Source organism: Saccoglossus kowalevskii, chromosome 11 (assembly GCF_978046115.1).
Source record: "Saccoglossus kowalevskii chromosome 11, keSacKowa6.1, whole genome shotgun sequence".
NCBI classification, from domain to species: domain Eukaryota; kingdom Metazoa; phylum Hemichordata; class Enteropneusta; family Harrimaniidae; genus Saccoglossus; species Saccoglossus kowalevskii.
The window spans coordinates 8198741-8219540 of NC_140651.1; the positions used below are offsets into that span (position 1 = coordinate 8198741).

Here is a 20800-nt window from a genome sequence, read left to right on the forward strand (position 1 = left end):
AACTAATCTCATATGTTTGCATATCGGCTAAACGGGGGGCAGCGATTGCCACGGTTTATACCTCCATGCTCAGAGTGACTGTGACGCGGACTAATACAAATCAAATGATTACTCAATACAGTAATCAGGAAATCCCTTCAAGGCATACATGTAAGTGATACGGTTGTAGCTACTAGATGTGCTCGCGTTGATTGCCATGACAGAAATGACAAGCCAAAATGAAGAGTTTTGAATATACAAGTAATACCAGGGGTCTCACTACAGCTCCCTGGTAATAGTTAATCTTCCAAATGAACATTGAATACAATCATTGTGGCGTTTTGGGCGCCTAGCTCGAGCGAACCACCCGCGCACACTTCGTTAGCTCATACCGCAGTCCCTCCATAGTGTTGAGGGACTGCACCCGTACCAAGGTTCTAGACCAGGTCTAAAACAGGACATATCCGCACTTATCGTTTCTTAGCACGTCAGCTAAGAGTTCACGCACGTTTTCTTAGCACGGGTTAACGTATGTGACATCTTAGCCCGTGCTATGAGCTGTGCGTGAAGGCTACTTATATTCATAACTACATTCATACATATTCATTTCGGTATGCTATTTTCGACATGGCAATCAACGCGAGCGCATCTAATGGACATTGTTGTCGAGAAAACAAAATGAACAGATGAGACTCTGTACTTTTTCCTGTTATACTGCAAACTACCCTTTCTGAATTTGTTGTGGTTTTGTTTAATATAAACCGTAGAACTAACTTAAAACTCAGACAACCAACCCATTGGTCAGGTTGTCTGAGCTTAAGGTAGACGCCTAGACATAATTTCTGACAAAATTGGTCATAAATCGCATGACAATGCTCATTAGTTTATTATGCACAATCATGAAGCTAATGTCTCATGGTACAATGAAATAGCATTATGTTGTGTGTTATAGTTATGCTTTTTGAGAAACGCGTCCTAATATTTCTTGAAAATTGCTATTTTTAGAACAATTCCATAGAAGTTGAACACAAAGTTAAAAAAAAAATACATTTTTTGACACTTTTTATAACCCAGATTTTTTTTCAGAACAACAAAATGTACTCCGTCATTAACAATATATGATTTTTTCAGCCTATGTCACCAGGCTATATTTTGAGATATTGAACAATTTCTTTGCCATAGGAACCTGTGGTAAAAGTAGTGTCAAAATGGCGACTTTCCACTAAAATACAACCATCAATTTCTCGAAAAAAGGCTGGTGACCCCTAATTTTTTTAGGTCAATATCCTTATTTTGCCCTGGAGTACAATTTATTGCAAAATGAATAAATTCTGTTTTTTTTTATTTATGAGTAGGCTTCTACCTTAAAAGGACTAAAGGTGTGTACATTCTTAACAAGCTTGGATGTTAACTGCTCTTCCCTCCCGTGTACGTGTTAATGCAATTTGGACAATCCGATCTGCAGACATATAAGATTAGCTATGATTGACATTATTGTTATATTACAATATTATAATGCTGGACTTGGTGTAGCCTGAACCACAGTCCCTCTATAGATAGAACACGACTATTGTTGGTCGCGTGTTTGTTATCGCATTAAGCTCATTTGAATAACTCCTCCCACTGCAACTAGTGCCACCAGCAAACTGATATAGAAACATTGAGATGGAATTGTTGTAAAAGCACGCCAATAGCGTGGATGAATGAGTACTACACGCCAATTATAAGGTGGGTAATATTTAGTATTATATTCATCATTCAGTCGGCGGCTACCCACTCAAAACCGGACGCCAGAGACAATGCAATGCCGCGTACGCCAGCAAGAACCTAACCTCGATGCAGTGGCGGATCCAGCAAAATGTATTGGGGGGGGGGGGGGGGGCAAGCTTCGCTTAAGATATATGGAGCGAAAATCGCAGAGAAGCTATGCGTAATCCAGATGATATGATCCACCTGCCCCCCCCCCTCTGGATCCGCCACTGCCTCGATGCCCCTTACATGTACGATACGAGCTGCAGTCAACAAATGTCAAAAATGCTCCATAGCATTATATGTTAATGAAATGAAGTGTAGTGTATTGAATTTCAAACGACAGGCTGTTCTCATTTGCATACTCACTAGTGTACTGTGACCTAGTTATTGAAACGAGATAGGCCACTATAATGTAACAACGCAGCATACTGTCCGATACTTGGTATATTAAACAATAAAATAACTATATACTGTATATAAATATATATGTATCTTGGTACATCTCACTTAAAATTTCCATTTTGTGATAATATTTTCAAGTCATATTTGATTTAAAAAAAATTATATTTCCAACTTGTTTTTACAAACCCCAAATTGGGAGGACGTGACGAGAATTTTGAGAGGACATCTTGTCGTTTGAAACTGCATTCGGCTGTGGCAGGAACACTCGAAATTCCCCGGTACGTATATTCCATTCTCTAGTACGTCCATGGTATATTACACTTAAATAGATAGGCTTCCCGAAATGAAACCCCCATTTTACGCGCTGAATGTTTTAAACAATGGGTGTGAATGTGTCTGACGCTGCGTGAGCAGAGGAATGTTCATTTCACAATTTATTTTTAGGTTATTCTTTTATTTATTTATTTATTTATTTTTCAAAGCACGCATTTTTTTATAGTCTAGCGTGAATAACTGGTGACATTTTGTTTTAAAAAGCGCATATTTCTTTGCATTAGGTTTATTTGAACAAGATGTTAAAATTTCAAACGAATTGCCAGAATTCTCGGACCAGAATAATGCCCCGATTTTTGTTTGCTACTAGCGTGTACGTACGATGCGACTTATGTCCGACGCGACGATAACATATTATCAACTTCCTTTTGACCATGGAGCCTAGGCTGTTTTTTTAGAGCCTAGGCCAACTTGAACTTGGTCGTCTGGCAAAACAAACGAATCTTAAAGTTTAAGTCATTCATAGACAAGCACCTTAGTCTACGCAAGATCATGTACCTGGCATACGGAAAAATAAAATTGACTGGCGTAGAGGATTGTACGTGTCTCTGGTGCGGAAAGTGTGTTGGAATATTGGAACATTTTGTCTTGAAATGTGACGCCTTTTCAAGCCAGGGAGAAATGATGATGAATACAATCACATGAGTAATAATACATAGAACATGTGTGGAAATCACAGTCATTTAAAAAAATAAAGTGGCACGCACCAAAATACAAATTCTGTCACCGGCTAAGTTAGCGTAATAGCTGTCGAAATGACAAAGTTAAATCTGATATGGGTGCCGGATTTCACAAATTGGTAAATTTCGTATTATTAATTCCTATCCAAGGGATCAAGCAGTGGCTACTAGCCTGGTCACCGTTCACTTATTTCATGGGTCCTTTGTCACCAACTCGGAGCTAACGAAATAAGAGAACGCAACGAACGAATAGAAAGACTGTATACTAGCAAGGCGCAGAACCAATACGAGTTATAATTAAAACTTGTTTCCACAGCCCTGCGTGTGTACTTTCTTCATTGCTGGCTGCACTATTAACCTTTTATAACAAATTGAAGGCAATATACAGGTTTATTTACTTTTCATCTCTAAGTATGTACTTACGCACGAACTTTTACCTACCGCCCTTCGGCTGACCGTGAATGCATTCAGTGATCACCATAATTACGCGAATTGTACTGAACCAGGTCACGGTGACCTAGCGAGCAGCACAAACCGAAGTTCAACTTTGGTGGAGACTGCACATTATATGTATGAAGTGTAACTTCATGCGAAAATCCTAATAAATGAGATTTAAAGTTCATAACTGGCGGTTTACTTAGCAATATTAGGGATTGTCAACTTGTCCATGTTGGCTGCAGGATTTTGTATAAATAATATAAAAAAATTGTATAAATAATATAAAAATATTGTATTCACTCACTTTTATTTTGTAGTTACATTTTATGTATCCACAGGGTCATTGTAATTTGAATTTTGTTCATTAATGGTATACTGTGCGATGACGCTAACTGATTCCCATATTGACTATGTCCCGGACTGTTTACGAGTACCATGGAAGCATGGAGCTCCATGCATGGAAGGTACTAAGTTAGTACCTAAGTCCTTTCATGCTAGTACTTACTTGTCAGTGTCTGACTGTTATATACTGTACAACCCAGAACACGTCAGAATAGTAAAAAAAGTTAGTTGCCCGTGACAGGAGAGTCGCGGAACCAAAACAATCTGTGCCGCCGTTCACAACATCGATATGATTTTACATTGCATAGAAGTGAATACTAAATGCAGCTCTTCCGGCCAGCATTCGAACACCGTCCCTCAACACCCGGTTGTAAGAAACGCTATTGTCTAAAGGTGTTATTAAGGTAGCGGGACTATTATTTGCATGCTTGTTTTCATCTTCTAATTGTGACCAAATGACTACAAATAGACCCAGGAAAGTATATATTTTTAGAATCGCCAGACTTCAAGCTTTACAAAGGCGTGTTTGCCATGTCCGTATCTGCATTCTACGCTGCGTTACTTAATCAAAAGCGAAAAATTACTTTTTTTGTAAAAAAAAATAATTACGCATTTATGCTGGTGATAATAAGTTTTGTTTTCACTTTTCCTAGTTGTTCAATAGTCTGGTAAATTGAATGTGTCTGGTCATTTTTATTCAAGCAACGCGTTTTGAAAAGTAGTGTCCTGAATTTTAATTTCTGTTTTAGTCGCATTGCCCCCAACTCAAACCACAACACATTGGTAAATAATCCATGAAATAGTTTGTCTGGACACATTCAAGTTCCTCTCATTGTAACCTTAGAGCTGTGAAAATTTTGTGTTAATCCGACGACAATAAGTATACGTTATTTTTTGTTAAAGACCTAGTATTTTGAAAAACATAAACTCCTTGAAATCGTTGATGAAGTCACAGCAAAGATTTTCTACCTTGTTTATCGGCACAAGCGATTTGTTTTCACATCAAGGTCTGTTTTAACATGTTGTAGGGGCATTCAAATGTATAAGGCTATTGGAAACCAAAAAATAAAGGAATAGGATAGCTATAATTCGATAAAATCGGCAGATGAAAACACCAAAATCAATGATTTTTTTTCAGTGGCTGTGTGACCTTGTGTCTGACACATTCATATGCAAATGACTAATCTGTGAAACAAACAGGGGCGGAGACAAACCACTCAAATGTTTGGAAACACTCATTGTGTGTCAGATAGCTACTGATAACACATCCTAACATTGCTATTTCTTGAGTTAATCTTTGAAACTTATAGGCACACAGATTAAACCTGTGTTGTTGATTTTGTAAAACACTACTGAAGCTGCCTTGCTTCCCTTCAGAAAATCTACATTTTAACCAACTTACATGACATTCTAGGTTACGTTGACTTTATCAGATGAAAGTTTATAGTACATTTCATCAATTAGTAAATAAATGTGAAAATCGTAATTTTCAACACAAATAATAGTCTCGCTACCTTCATGATTTATATGCAACTGGTATTTCCGGGGACGATCACCCCTCGAAAAAAAATTTCCTCAAAAAGCAGGAAATAGCGTTTCAGCCTGAGAGTGTCTCATGAAGGCGCGAGGTTGGTGAGCAGATCTCGCCCCTCCATGTAAAATGTCATGCCGCCGCCTCAGTCTGTATTTGCTTAGTGGTCTGAAAGTGAATGTTGTCAAGTTCGAGAGTGTATTTTTTTACGCACAGTCACGTGACGTGGATAATCAGCAACGCGTTGAACATAAAGTCCATCTTGGGATAGTGCCATTTTTACGTACATGGTGCCACGGTTACTTTATTAACCGTGATGGTGCCATCGACAGGAGATGTTTCAGTAAGGAATTGTTATGCATATCAAAACCCTTTATTGGAATAGAACATGTTATATATTCAAAAAAAAAAAAGCTGCCATGTTTCTAGCCATACAACCAATTGGAAACAAATGAAATCGTTCGATCCATGGAGGTATCTCTTTTCTACCTCCATGTTCGATCCAAACGACCTTCGTCCTTGAAAATCGAGTCCTATCGCCTTTGCGGCATAAATTAAACCCACGTGTACACGTGCTTTTAACTACTGCTCCTCCCACCGATTAACAGGAGATTATCACTAATGCGTTTACACGGTTGGGCCCGAACGAGAGCCGAGTTCAGACCAGTTCGTTCAGAACGGAACAGCTCCTCAATTAATAAATTAGTATGAAAAATGCATGACTGAAAACAATTTTGGTGTTGTGTCTTTACATAGCACGATGCTGATGAACTGGGAGAAAAGAAAACAGTCATGAGTCTGAGACAATGCACCAGTGTTATCATTTAGGTATCTCGAATAAAAAGGATACACTTCAGTATTTTGCAGTATTTCATTATATACGTAGCACATGGCTATGATGAGCCAAACTTTGGGTATATTTGGATGGTTTTGATCGATTAGCTAAACCCCTACTGCTGTAAATAAACGAGGTGTACACAAGTATTCTCGTTTATGTTATGCTTTATTTGTAGTCTGCTCGTTAAAAATAACCCACATTTGGGGGAAAACGGTCACCCTGTTGAGTTGACTACGAGGGTATGCAGTACGAGGTGGTTTGGTGCATATTGACTGAAAAACGTAAAGAACCGAAATGAAAGTATAACACTCGTCGAATAATTTACACCTTGCATTGTTCGCATAAAAGCATTTATAACGTGGCAATTTATCCACGCACTCCCAATTGTACGTGTGATACCACGGGTACAATTTCCTGTCTGGTGTTGCATGGTTTTGGTGATCGGTGAGGGAGGGGTGACCCGAAACAAACGTCTCTTGGCTGGCGAAGATGGTCACGGTCATATTTATTCTATGAAACACAGGGAGCCACAGCCACGCACGTACTATCTCTATTCTTGTCCAAAAGTAACCTGGTGATTTACGCATAACTGTGGGTCTTGTAGTTCGAACATATTCGGGGCGGACATCTGAGCATTTTCACCGCATGGCAACCATCATGGTGAAAACAAAGGCCGAAAACTCTCAGAAAACGGTACTTTGGGATGGTTGTTGAGACTCCTCTGAACGGTGTAACAAGATTACCCCTGCGCGTGTAACGCATGTAAATTTGATTGTTCAGGATTACTTAAAAGTTGAGTTCCTGTTGTTTTTTTCGAATTTTCACCGGCTCTTCGCTCCGCGTTTCACGTTTCTCGGCAGCGCGCGCAGAGCCCATACGTGTACGTGGCGTGCGTCTTAGCAACGCGGAACGTCTTGTGACGTAGCTCCGCCCTAAGGATATGCAAATAGGTCATATGCAAAGCTGCTTTGTGCAGTGATGATGTTAGTCAATCACCTTCCCATAGGTATTTGCCTGTGGCAGAGGTACTATTGCATAAAGCGCAAAGACCTGTGAGAAGGAGATTGTGCTGGGATTGGCTGGTTCCCGCCTCAAGTGTCATGGCGTACCAAGCCAAAAGAGGCCGGTACCTAGTAACGGTTCTGGCATTCTGATTGGTACATCACTTTCTCGTTGCTTGTTCCATTTCCCTTAGTTACCTGACGTCAGCGCTTACGCTCGTGGCCGTTCAGGGGTTTCCTTTTGCTTTCGAAAGTTGGGCGAATAAAAAGAATTGTTTCTTTTGTTATAAATTTGCACAGAACATATCAAATCTGTAAATCTAAGCAAATAACACCGAATAAACGGCAAGGTAAAGACTATGTCTAATTATAGTAAATACGTACTGCGTGCGTGACTCGAACCGGCGCTCGCGTACGGCACCTAATCGCCTAGCTTCACGCCACTACACGTCTTCCCCTCGGCCACCGGGCATCCCCAAAAAAGGATGCTTAATAACCGAGCTCATTACGTGCAGAGAACGTGAAACCCGTCCACGCGATACGCGCCAAACAGCATGGCCAGAATGCGGCAAAGGCCTTCAGATCTGGCTGTAGTAGGATGGTGAAAGTAATGGTACAGCATTTTAACAGTGAATAAGTACTGAGAAATAATTTTTAAACTCATAGTTGCTGTCGACATAGGAAGTAAAGTAAGCAAATAACACCGAATAAACGGCAAGGTAAAGACTATGTCTAATTATAGTAAATACGTACTGCGTGCGTGACTCGAACCGGCGCTCGCGTACGGCACCTAGCTTTTAAGCTAGGCGATTAGGTGCCGTACGCTGTAAATCTAAGCAGGCAGTATGTATGAGCATGGCTTTATTGTAGCATTACAGACACGTTTACGTAAAACAGAACTTGGAATGTTTTCAAATTACGTCACCCAGTCGCGTTCCTTCCGGCCGGAAAACCGGCCCAAATGGAACAATATGGCGATTACTAGTTTGCGTCCTACCTGCCATTCGCAAAGGACGCCGGGAACCAGCGAAGTGCTGGGACAGCTCTTCATGTGACGACACAACGCGGGGAGAGTGTGTTAACATCGAGCTCGTGAAACCGCGCGATTCGGGCGATGGGATAGCGTATGTATGATCGTTCACTTTTCATGCGACTCGGCGTTTATTGTAATGTATATTGCGCCTTATTTCTCATACACTGTTGCCATATTGTGAGTGAGAGTTCTTCTGTAGTGGCTCTGTTCGCTTATGAACTAAACGACACGGTGTCGTCATTTCACTAAAAACAACACTTTCTTGCTACAAGTAAACTATTCATATGTACATTTAAAATTGTTTTACAGTTTGTATAACTCGTTATTTGCAAGGCTTAGATTTGTAAACCTACGAGAACCCATACCCAAGTTCAGGTAATTTTAGCTATCTACATTTTAAACTTGTTGATATCCTGCTGAATGTAACCATGGTATATATTATGATCGATACGGGAGTCATCTACTAAGGCAGAGCCATCCGCCCTGTTTACCCTCCCCCCACATTGTAATTACACACTATTTTGGTTCAGTGCACCATTTTTCTGCTTTTGTGAATAAGACATATTATTATACTTGTAAATCTCAGCCCAGAAGCGGGAAGTAACAGGTGCAGTCAACAAGTAAATTTTCAAAAATGTTTGGTATTTATGTTTGATCAACAGTAACTTAATTTATGAACATTATTAAGGCTCAATTTAATTTGGAGGGGAGAGGTCAATCTGTTCGCAACTCCCCTCCCTCTCAACCAAATTAAATTGCCCTCCCACTGTTTTTTGTTACCACTACCCTCTCCCCACTCAGTTTTTGTTCCCCGCTGCTTTCTCCCCACTCGGTTTTGCTCCCACTGCCTTCTCCCCACTCAGTGTTTGTTCCCCGCTGCCTTCTCTGCACTCGTCTTTGCTCCCACTGCCCTTTCCCCACTCAGTTTTTGTTCCCCATGACCCATTTCACCGGCAACACTCTTTATTAAGAGAGTTGTACCCAAGTTCAAATTTTGCACTTCTGAAAAATACAATGTACAATCAGTGATTTTGTCCTTACCCGCTCAATCTAAAAATAGGAACTTGCCTGCCCTCTGAATAAAAATCTTCTCCTACTGGAATTCCCCTCTGAGAAACCCTATTTTTAATTCCCTCCCACTGAAGATGTTTTATTTTGCCTGCCCGCTAAAAATCCCCTGCGAACACGAACTACTCCGTTGACTGCACCTGAAGTAAGTTTCGATAGACGCCTGCTCTGTGTTATCCCAATTGAAATTTGTTTTACCAATGGCCTCGTATTTCGAATCTGCAACCATGTCTTTGATAATCCTTTATTCTCGGTCGGATATCCAGGCATTTTCATCGCCTATCAAAGTGAAAACAAAATAGTGAGATTTCTTTCTGTACCAAATATATTTGTTTTCAAAATATGTTATTCTCAAACGTATTTAAAATTAGGCATCTTCCAAGTTCATAGTCTTCTTCCAACTCATCGCCCTACCACATGTCGCTACAACGTAAACAATTCTCAATGTTGCTATTTTAAAATGCTCTAATCATGTCACCATTTTGGCCCACTAATCCACACCAGCACAGTTTACGACATTAGTCGACCTAGATTTTGTGTTTTGCATAATGCTTTGGTCGACGATTGAAAACTAGTACATTTGTATTCACCAGTGTTGCACACACGTACACGAACACAGTTTATCCCAGTGAGCACATACCACTTGAAGGGAAATAATGTAAAATGTAAAGTAACTTTCAAAATGTTTCATGTCCACAGTGTCTATTCCACTATTTCGAATTTAACATTCCATAAATAGATCATTATCGGCTTGCAGTGTCACGTGACTACTAACAACAAACTGCGGGTATTTTATGATATTGTTCATTCACTATACTAATTTTTTTAGTAATATGTGTATGAGCTTAATATTTACAATAATTTATCCTGTGAATCTTATTAATTATGGGTATAATACAATTATTATTACATATATCTTTTTTAAAACTGTGATTAAGTACTACGTTGCCCTGTCAAGTAACATGAATAATCATGACCTCAATGTGTTATTTAAAGACACAAACCACATTCAGAGTTATGAGAGAACCAGAATTGTAATTGAATATTACAGTGTGTGACATGCTGGGAGTGTGTACATTGTTTTGGCAATCTGAGCAGTCGAAGGACTGCAACTAGAACTAATTCTATATCTGTTCCAGAATGAACGAGAAGAAGCCATGTTCGGTTGAAGAACCTCCAGATGGCGGTTATGGATGGGTAATCTTAGTCTCGAGCATGGCAATTGCATTCATTTGTGGAGGAAACTTTTATAATTGCGGGATTTTCTTGGTGTCTTTTGTTGAACACTTTCAACAGGGTACTGCCCAAGTGTCCCTCATCGGTTCAATCAGCAGTGCCTTATACGTGAGCTCAGGTAGGTATCTTCAATCTCATTATATGTAAATCGCTAAACAAAAATGTCGTGTTCGTGTATTGTTCGCCCCATCCCTCTCTGAAGATGTGCCATATACAATCAACACTACACTGAAAGCGGAAGACATTTAACAATATGTGACAGTCCTTTCGATCTTACACTCATATCCATAACAAATGTTTGATCAGGGTGGGTGGATCACTCTGTGATTTAATTCAACATCATGGCACATTTCAATTCTATGTTTCGCTTATATTTTTTAGGTCTCTTGGCGAACCCTCTCTGCAAACGATTTGGTGTGCGGATCGTTGTTATGGTTGCTGGTTCCATTTCTACAGTTGGAGTTATTCTTTCCATCTTCACCCCTTCATTGATGTTTTTGTACTTCAGTTATGGTGTCCTTGTAGGTATGTATTCTTATTCTGGGGCTCATTACTCACGAATGTCGGTAACATACTGTAGAACACGTTGAAATAGCTGCATGTAATTTTAGCGGATTTGACCTTCAGACTCTTAATTTAGCTAAAGTGTCGACTATCTCCCTGTGAAAATATATTTTCTGTTAAATTAACTGCATCTTGAATTAGCTAAATTACAGATTAGCTAAAATAGCTAAACTAACATTAAATGCACGGTGCTTGGGTTGGAAAATAATTGTATGCTATTTTAAACAATGAACCAGCGGTTCTTCATGTATTTTTTATATGGTTTATAGCGTCAGCAACATTACTATTTATGTATATCATTATATGTAGGATAGATACGAATCTATCTAACTGCCCAAACAGCCATGTAATAAAAAATAAAAATGAGTTTCACAACAATGGGAGGTGTTTAGTGCTTTACGGAGCAACACAAGGTTGGGAGGTCACCGGAATGTAGACAACTGTTAATAGAAAGTTGACCTCCATGAATCACACCCTAAACCATCAACGCATACCTTACTAGTTATTCGCACACATTATAATGATTGTTCGCGTATCATAATACATGTCTAGTGTCATGAATTTGTTTGCGCGTATCTGTTGATCGACTTATTTAGCTGATTACTTGTGAATGGCGGTGTTGTATCTGTCATCATTTAGGCTCATGTGAGGTCCTGGACGGAACTCGACTCAAACACTTTATTTTTTCAAAATGGAATTATTTTGTCCATGTTTATTTCATTTATGCACGAAATGTGTGATAATGTAGTGTTGTTATGATAATACAGCAGGAAAACGTGTTATCGTGGGATATGCCTTCTGAAGTCAAAAACAAGACGCCACCTACGGTGAAATTTGGAGAATGGCGTGAAAAGACAAGCGGTGGGCTTCACGAACAGTATTTTTTTACCGTTTTTTATCAAACAATATTCATGGGAATGACTGGGTCAGAGAGAGAGATAACACTATTTGCCAGTGAGTCACCAGTGGCACTGGGTAGACCAGTGAGTCGATATTATATCCACTGGTGCACTGGGCTTACCAGCGAGTCAGTGAGATAATATTATCTCCACAGTGGCACTGGGCGGACCAGTTAGACGGTGAGATAATATTATCTCCACAGGTGCACTGGGCGGACCAGCGAATCGATGAGATGCCGGCATGAGGGATCGACCATTTGGTATTGTTGGGTTAGCTGGAAGATTTGTTTGAACAACACAGAAAAACAATTACACTGGTCACACTCTTTCACCACCCCACCCCCATGATTTCAAATATTTGACTCTTAGTGCATTTTTGTAATAAAGGTAAGGAGCTCAGTATGTTAATAAACTCCCTAAGTTTATAGTAGTTTGTCGCATGATATGCTTTTATTCGCCATGTTCAATTATGTTAGGCATGTGTGTGTGTGTGTGTGTGTGTGTGTGTGTGTGTGTGTGTGTGTGTGTGCAAAGAACAGCATCTACATCTAACTAAGGTAATAATTTCATTGCTAAGGGATTAGCTCCAAATATTAGTAAATCAACAGGTATATATTGAATGAGGTCTTCATTGTAAGTTAATTTAACCTAAGACAGTTTACACATACACTAAAACTTGTATTCAGTTCAAACTTTAATGTATCATCCCAACAATGGTCAGTTGAAAAACTGTTAAATAGTATTGAAAACAAATAAATTGACACAGAATGTTAGGCCAGTTTTGTATTTATGTAGCGAATCAGCAGGCCATTCTTGAGTGCACTGGAAAGAGCACTCTGAATGGCTTGATTTCAGGCTATGAGGAAATTTGTTAATACAATGTAGTTTCATTATATACTGAGATTATGAATCTCATTTGTTATTTACTTTTCTTTCAGATTTTCTAGTTTTTAATTGATTTTTGGTTAAACTATTTGTTACCAGTAATGGATAATTTGGCTTGGTTTTCGTTTTGGATTTCAGAAGTTTTTTAACGCTGACCAATATTCACTTTAACTTGAATAACTCATTCCTTAAAAATGTAGGAATTGAATTCTATTTTTTTTCAGTTTAGTTTTTCAGTTTTTTTATATTCTTTTCTTCAGCTGCTTCATTTCTATAATTTTCAATATTTAAATTAGGATAATCATCAGTTTTTCTACAACACTAATTTTAAATCTGTTATATGTTTCAATAAAAGTTTAATTTTTGTACAAGAAAAATTCTAATAAATGTAGTTACGTTATTTTATTGGTGTATAAACAGTCATATTATGTATAAATATACAAGTTTTATTTTAAACACAGTCTCCCGGGGATAGAATAAACATAGTTTACATCGTGATTTAGAGAGGCCGTAATGCATACAACCACTTTCGATCGTAAATATACTCTCAACGCGACAAAGGGATTCCCTTCATCTTTATAAATATTTATATATTCAATAGTAGTTGAATCAAACTGGCAGCCAGTCAATAAATGATAACATAACAACTTGAAGCCCAATGACGTCATTTAAAAACATAAAATTTATAAAGATAAAATAATGAGAGTAATGAAGTCAAACTATAAAGATAAATTAGATGTTCATGTTGACATTCTGTTGTGTATACTGTGACATGTGCCAATGATATATATTAAACATTCAAAACACGAACAATAACTATGATAGGTAATAAATATTGGTTTACTAACCTTATTCCAATGAAATTAAAACTTTTGTGGTTTCAAAAACACACGAATGTAGCTGCTGCTCTCTAACACTAACGATTGTGACAAACATGGCGACTAAAATCATGTCCAGTGACAAACTACTATTAACTTAAGGGGTTCATCTACATAATATTATCTCACCGTCTAGCTGGTCCGCCCAGTGCCACTGTGGAGATAATATTATCTCACTGACTCGCTGGTAAGCCCAGTGCACCTGTGGAGATAATATTATCTCACCGTCTAGCTGGTCCGCCCAGTGCCACTGTGGAGATAATATTATCTCACTGACTCGCTGGTAAGCCCAGTGCACCTGTGGAGATAATATTATCTCACCGTCTAGCTGGTCCGCCCAGTGCCACTGTGGAGATAATATTATCTCACTGACTCGCTGGTCCGCCCAGTGGATATAATATCGACTCACTCACTGGTCTACCCAGTGCCACTGGTGACTCACTGGCAAATAGTGTTATCTCTCTCTGACCCAGTCATTCCCACAGGCGCCTGTGGTCATTCCCATGAATATTGTTTGATAAAAAACGGTAAAAAAATACTGTTCGTGAAGCCCACCGCTTGTCTTTTCACGCCATTCTCCAAATTTCACCGTAGGTGGCGTCTTGTTTTTGACTTCAGAAGGCATATCCCACGATAACACGTTTTCCTGCTGTATTATCATAACAACACTACATTATCACACATTTCGTGCATAAATGAAATAAACATGGACAAAATAATTCCATTTTGAAAAAATAAAGTGTTCTCAGTGATTTGGAACTAATTACGATATAACCGACGCTATCCGGACTAATATTTCTGACAGTTGGCATTCGTAGTTATTAATGTAGTGAACGATTAATCAAAAGATATGACGTGTTCAGTACTTGGTGTGATTGATTGAATGTGTGTAGGCCACGCCTTAGAGTCTTTTAATTGCTTTGTATTTGGTTAAGGTTTTGAAAGTGAATAAAGTAGTTTTAGTTGGTCTTGGCGAGAACACCAGGAGAGACGCAGTCTAGGGACAGAGTCTTGGGTCAGCCTTGCGATAGTCTTGGGGACTTTTCCCCAGGGCGCTGTGTCTTATAGAGTGTTCGACTGACTGACTAAAGACGAGAGTTGAAACGTATTTCGTTGTGTGTGTCTATTTGACTGTAAGGCTTAAGTGACTTTCCCGATCCCGTACCGCAAGGGGACGCGATTGAGAGACAAGACGAGATTTCCCCCTGGCACGTGTGGATAACCCAGAAGAAAAGAATTTCCCCGTAATACTAGTACTAAAGATATAACAAGTGAACTATACAGGAGTAGGCTTCATTACTGCCTGGTAGCTTGGGGTCCTACCTCACATCACATCACATCACATCATACACTGACGTGGCCTTATCATAATTTCGAGAAATACCTTGTCTAGTCTCCACATGAGTCCTGATCAGGTTTGTCTACAGGTCTTGGCAATTGCACCGGACTCTGCACCACATCAGATGTGTTAAAAATGCCGGTCGTATCACATTACATTGATATACAAAACAATAAGTGTTGGAAAATGAAATTTCAAATGCATGTGAAACAGGAAAATCCATAACTGTATACCCAACGTATCTACCGATACTTACTAGTACTACCTAGACCAACACTAAATATCATGGTCAGCCTCTGACACACACACAGTACTACCTGCATAAATATTCTAAAACAGTCAAGAATAACAATACAAATAGAAATAGAAACAGATAACTGCATGCAGCTGAGTGCATAAACCTCAGACTCAGTCCCTCTATAGACCGGTCTGGAAACGGACCGTATTTCTTTGAAACAGTGCTCGTCACTGGTCTATAGAGGGACTGTGCCTCAGACTACTACTAGTCTTTTTTACCTCCATGTACTAGTATATTACAGACTAGCAGCGCAGCTTTTACTTTAGTGTGTGAATGGATTTAAACCATTGCTGATAGAAAACTAAAACGGCAGTGTCAACGGAAAATTAGATGGGCACACGATCTCTGCGTAAACGGAAATAATGACTTTGTTCATTTGGCCATGGACGTACTAACATGATTTGGCTGACATCGACAAACAACAGATTTCCTGTACTCGCCTTGTCTTTCATCTGCGTCTTCGCTTTCTTTTTTTTCCCTCGTCATTACGTCAGTAAAATGATGTTATGATAATGTACTAACGCGAAATCCATTATTATTATTTCGTTGAATAACACGACATACATGTATCAGTATATGATAGTGCGAAATATACACAAGGAGTAGAATCAGTTGGATCGTAGTTTCTTTTTTTCATGGTTAAAAGTTCTTCACAGATGTGAAAAAAAAACGTGTGCAAGTTATTTCTATGCTTATTTTCAATATTTCTGTAATTATACAAATAACGAAAATGTATGATCCATTAAAATATCGGCTTCCTACTGAATATTAAATGATTTCAATCGCTTAGTTGCGTGAGTATATCAAATTTGACCATTGACATTGACCACAAAAAATACGAGGCGACCACACAACTGAAAGGAACACTGTTCACATCAACACCGCTATTTGACTTTTATAGAAAAAGTTATATAAATTCTAGGAAAAATCAAAATAATGAGAAATACATGTACTACTATAAATCTGTCCATTATGTACTAATATTAGGAAATTCTGTAACTCGCCACAAAATTGGCCGATTTGAACAGTAACGACGACAATCGAAAGATCAAAACTCACAGATTTCATCTCCGGGTTGAAAGAATGACATTACGAAAACACACGAAGCAGGTAAATGAGAGTGTGTTCGGAAATCTTCGGGTTAACCTTCAGACACTGAGAATAAACGTGTGTCAATAAACTACCAGCAATTTCCCACACGTCCCATGGGCGTGATCGGCAGTTCACACCTACAACAATAAGACGTTGCTAGACTGTTCTATAGTACAGTAGTCTGGGTCTAAACTCGTCGCATCATGCGTCCCGGACTGTCTATACAGACCGCAATTATGAATAGTTCTTTGTTGCCTCTGTCACTTCAGCAGTATTCTCTACTAGCTCTGTATAACTGTCGATGGTTATTGCCGTTTAGTGTTCTCTGTTACAACACGCACGTTCAAGGCAGCCATGTTTTGTTTATACCATGATGAAATGTCTAGAACTTGGGCACTCGGGGGGGGGGGGTACTTGCATAGAAGTGCAATACGGGTATGTGCCGCCGACTGGGGTGTCATTTCACGTTATTTTGTTTAGAAGTGGGTGGTCATTTATCAATGGTTTGGTTTAGAAGTGTGTAGCATTTATTTACTTTTTCACAGGTCCTTATATTCAAAGCCAAATATCGGAAAAGGCTGAATGAAATGCATTGTCCGGATGCGCCCACTGGTTGCCTTTATAAAACGCCAATGTTCATGATACAAATCGATGTCACAAGCAAGACAGTAGTCTGACATGTAGGCGTGATAGGCCCTCGCCGGCCGAACGGTAACAGCAAATATGAAAGTATTGTACACCTGGAAGCCGCATTACGCTCTCTACGCCTTACATTGCATTAGCTTCTGGTATTGGCTTTCACATTCTGTGCATATGAGGAATTCAACGGCTAGCATACCCCAACAAATCAGGTAGTGTGGCTGACGCTATAAATTTAGACTGTTAAAGCGAATTTTAGTAAGAAACAATGTAATTTATTTTAAACATTAATTATTTAAAATTGTCATTGTCACTTTTGTACCCATATCCTTACAAAACGTTTTACAATTAAAGCGGGAGGGTCGTCACCTGCGCTCGCGCGGAAATTGAGTCCCAAGCGACGATAACAACACACGCAAAATACGCAAAGGCTCACGGGTAGACGCTTGTTTGTAAACAATGGCACGCTATGACCATCTGACGCATGCGCAGGTGACGACTCCCACCCAGCCAGCCAACTCGGCATTCTCCAGAATATGTGTTTGCGTATTTTTTCACGTCTCTTTGTCTTTTTTGTCTATCAGGTTTTGGACGAGGAGTTTCCGTGTTTTCAACGTTTTTAATAATGCCCCAGTATTTCAAAAAACGTTATGCAGTCGCAAATGGAATGACTTTTGTTGGTGTTAGTGTCGGTATATTGTGCCTCGCGCCTCTCTACAATTTTGTAATTGAAGTGTACGGGTGGCGGGGAGCCATGTTTATCGTTGCTGGCATCGACGTCCATCTACTTGTGTTTGGTTCGCTATTGAGACCTCTACCAAGAGAATCCAATGGCGAGAAGAACACTTTTTATAAACTTACAGCAGGGAATAGTGAACGTGATGATGTCAGTAAAAATGAACTAAAATATCATCATTCACTCGAGAGCATGGCGATGCTCCGAGAGCAAGAATATAGTCCAGTTAAAACAAAACATATTCGAACTGGACATTTTTTTATAAAATGTTCGAACCTTCCGGTTTTGAAACTGTTCTTGAAAAACCCTGTTTTCTCTTTAATATATTTTGCGCAATTACTGGAAAGCTTTGGGATCAGTACAACACTTATGTATATAGTGGCAAGAGCGATATCCATGGACATTTCAAGACTGAACGCATCATTTCTGATGACGTTAATGGGCATAGGATGGATGATGGGTTGTCTGTCACATGGTTGGATTGTACACACTGGTTACATATCAGCCATAACGCTTATGGGTTTAACCATCGCGGGCAGTGGCATGGCGGTTTTATGCATCGTTTTTGTCCATACGTATGCACTGTTGGTCGTCTTCGTAGTTTGTTATGGAATATTCTGTGGCACGTACCAACCTGTTATCATGGTTGCTTTGAGAGAATGCGTAGAAGACAAAGACCATGGTACGGCTGCTGCACTAGATTGGTCTATTATGTCCGTTGGATACATGTTTGGACCACCCATCGCAGGTTTGTTCGTAAATATAAATTGTATACCAGTATCTCATGTTGAAGATCGTGGCGTTGATTCGACAGAACGCGATCGCGCAGTGATAAATAAAATAAAACAAATTATTGACTTGGAGTAAATAATGAAAGTTCAGTGACCTCGATTATGTTATTGTGCATGTCTGTAACAGTCTCCAACTTTTGATTTATGTTTTGTTTTATATTCGGTACAATAAAACATATTTATAATGTCGATCATTATTCAGTTGTAATGATATGATAAAATATTATTAGATAAGTTATTGACCTCTGCTCCACCTGACTCAATAAAAAGGGATATCAACCTGTTTGTTCACAAATAATTATATCTCTCGACACAAACGTTTTCCATATTTCGAATATGTGCAGACATTAGCATCTTTGATTTGCGGCAGTGTACTGCGTATTAGTTTGTGTTGATATTGTAGTGCGTTTTAAAGCGGGAAAGTCGTCACCTGCGCACGCGCGGAGTCCCAAGCGACGATAACAACACACGCTGAAAACGCAAAGGCTCATGACGCTTGTTTGTAAGCAATGAGACGCTATGGTCATCTGACGCATGCGCAGGTGAGGACCCCCCCCCCCCCCGCTTGGCGATACACTGTGCCCGTTCGGCGGATTTAGTGTTCACCCATATTGAACATGACGTGTTACGTATGTGGTGCTTTGAATAAAAGTATTCGCAGAGAGAATGACAACTGAACTGGAAATATATGTTTCCTTTAATTCAAATCGAGGGACATACAAGTGTCCTCCGAATTTCGCGGAAAAAAGGGTACACTTTTCAATGTTCGCATGTTAAAACCCCAAAAGCGGACTGACCGCTAGTCATAGGGGAAGCAGGAAGACAAGAAAGCATAAAAGTGTTTTGGTTGGCGAACCAAACACACCAAATAAACATTCAAACAGAACGAGAAGAATATCTTTCTCTAAAATGAGGGTGTTTTGATTTTTCAAATGTCTTTATTTCAAAAAATCAATGGAAATAAGGTGGTCACTGATTTTAAAGAACATCCATGTGTACTACCCTGCCACGTGCTCCCACGAGGGTCTGCATCAGCAAATCAGTTAATTTGAAATCAGATCGTTGAATAATGACATATATTTGACTTTCGATTCCATGTATTAATTTCTATATTTTGTATTGCAGGCTGGCTGTATGACACTTCTGGAACTTTCAACACACCCTTCTTAGTCGCCGGCGGCGTCCTGGTATGCAGCGGGATTATGGTTTTATTGGCGTCAAGAATGAAGACGCGACTAGAATATGGTCCATTCTCTCCCCGTGACTATGAAGTACAAATTTGGAGAAATCCCTGAATAATCATTTTTCCTTAAAAAAAATAAGCATTGCAATTAACTTACCAAGAAGGTGGAATGTACATTTAATAAACATATCGATTAATGACATTGGCAAATTGTACAAATATTTTTCTCAAAACAACTTTTATACAACACAACGGAATTGTATTAGACCAAGAAGCTACGGGAACGCAGACGGGCTGTATCAGTGTTTTATGGGAGGAAAACTACAAGAAAATAAGACCCGCAGTGGCCAATTTCGGACTTGATGGATATATTTGACTACTGGATTGATCAATTTTTTATGAAGCTCGTCGAAATATTGATTGACATTGCCGAGTACGAGTGTCAACATTCAATAAATTCGATAAATTGTTGCAACTTGTAACGTGTGCGAGCTTTGATATCATATACACTATGGTATATAAAAGAGTATATTACCATAATACGGGTATGTAACCATGACAATTCTAGGCCGCTCATTGACAAATTCAAGACAGTCATGGTACAAGTGAAGCGGCTGATAAATGCGAAACTGTCAATCTTCGACGCATGCAGGCTTGCGCACACTCACGCCCTTCCACCGTGACAGGCGAGACATTCATTATAACACATTGAAAGTACAACAACAATGTTCAAGGGGAGGTGAGGAATTTGAAGACATCAAATCGCAATTCCATATTGTTTATTCCTTCCCTAAAAGAAGAATATTTATAATACCCCCTAACTGATTTCGAGAAGCCAACCATCATACACAAATGTCCATCCT

At 39.2% G+C, this 20800-nt stretch overlaps 1 protein-coding gene across 1 annotated transcript; it reads left to right on the forward strand.

The window, feature by feature from the left end:
* The first annotated feature begins 1599 nt into the window (after positions 1-1599).
* Positions 1600-20412, forward strand: LOC100368469 (monocarboxylate transporter 12-like). Its single transcript, XM_085505391.1, has 5 exons — positions 1600-1707; positions 10537-10751; positions 11015-11158; positions 17812-18711; positions 19880-20412. The coding sequence occupies exons 1-5, from the start codon at positions 1679-1681 to the stop codon at positions 20047-20049; spliced, it is 1458 nt and encodes a 485-aa protein (XP_085361517.1). The 5' UTR covers positions 1600-1678; the 3' UTR covers positions 20050-20412.
* Positions 20413-20800: the final 388 nt, after the last annotated feature.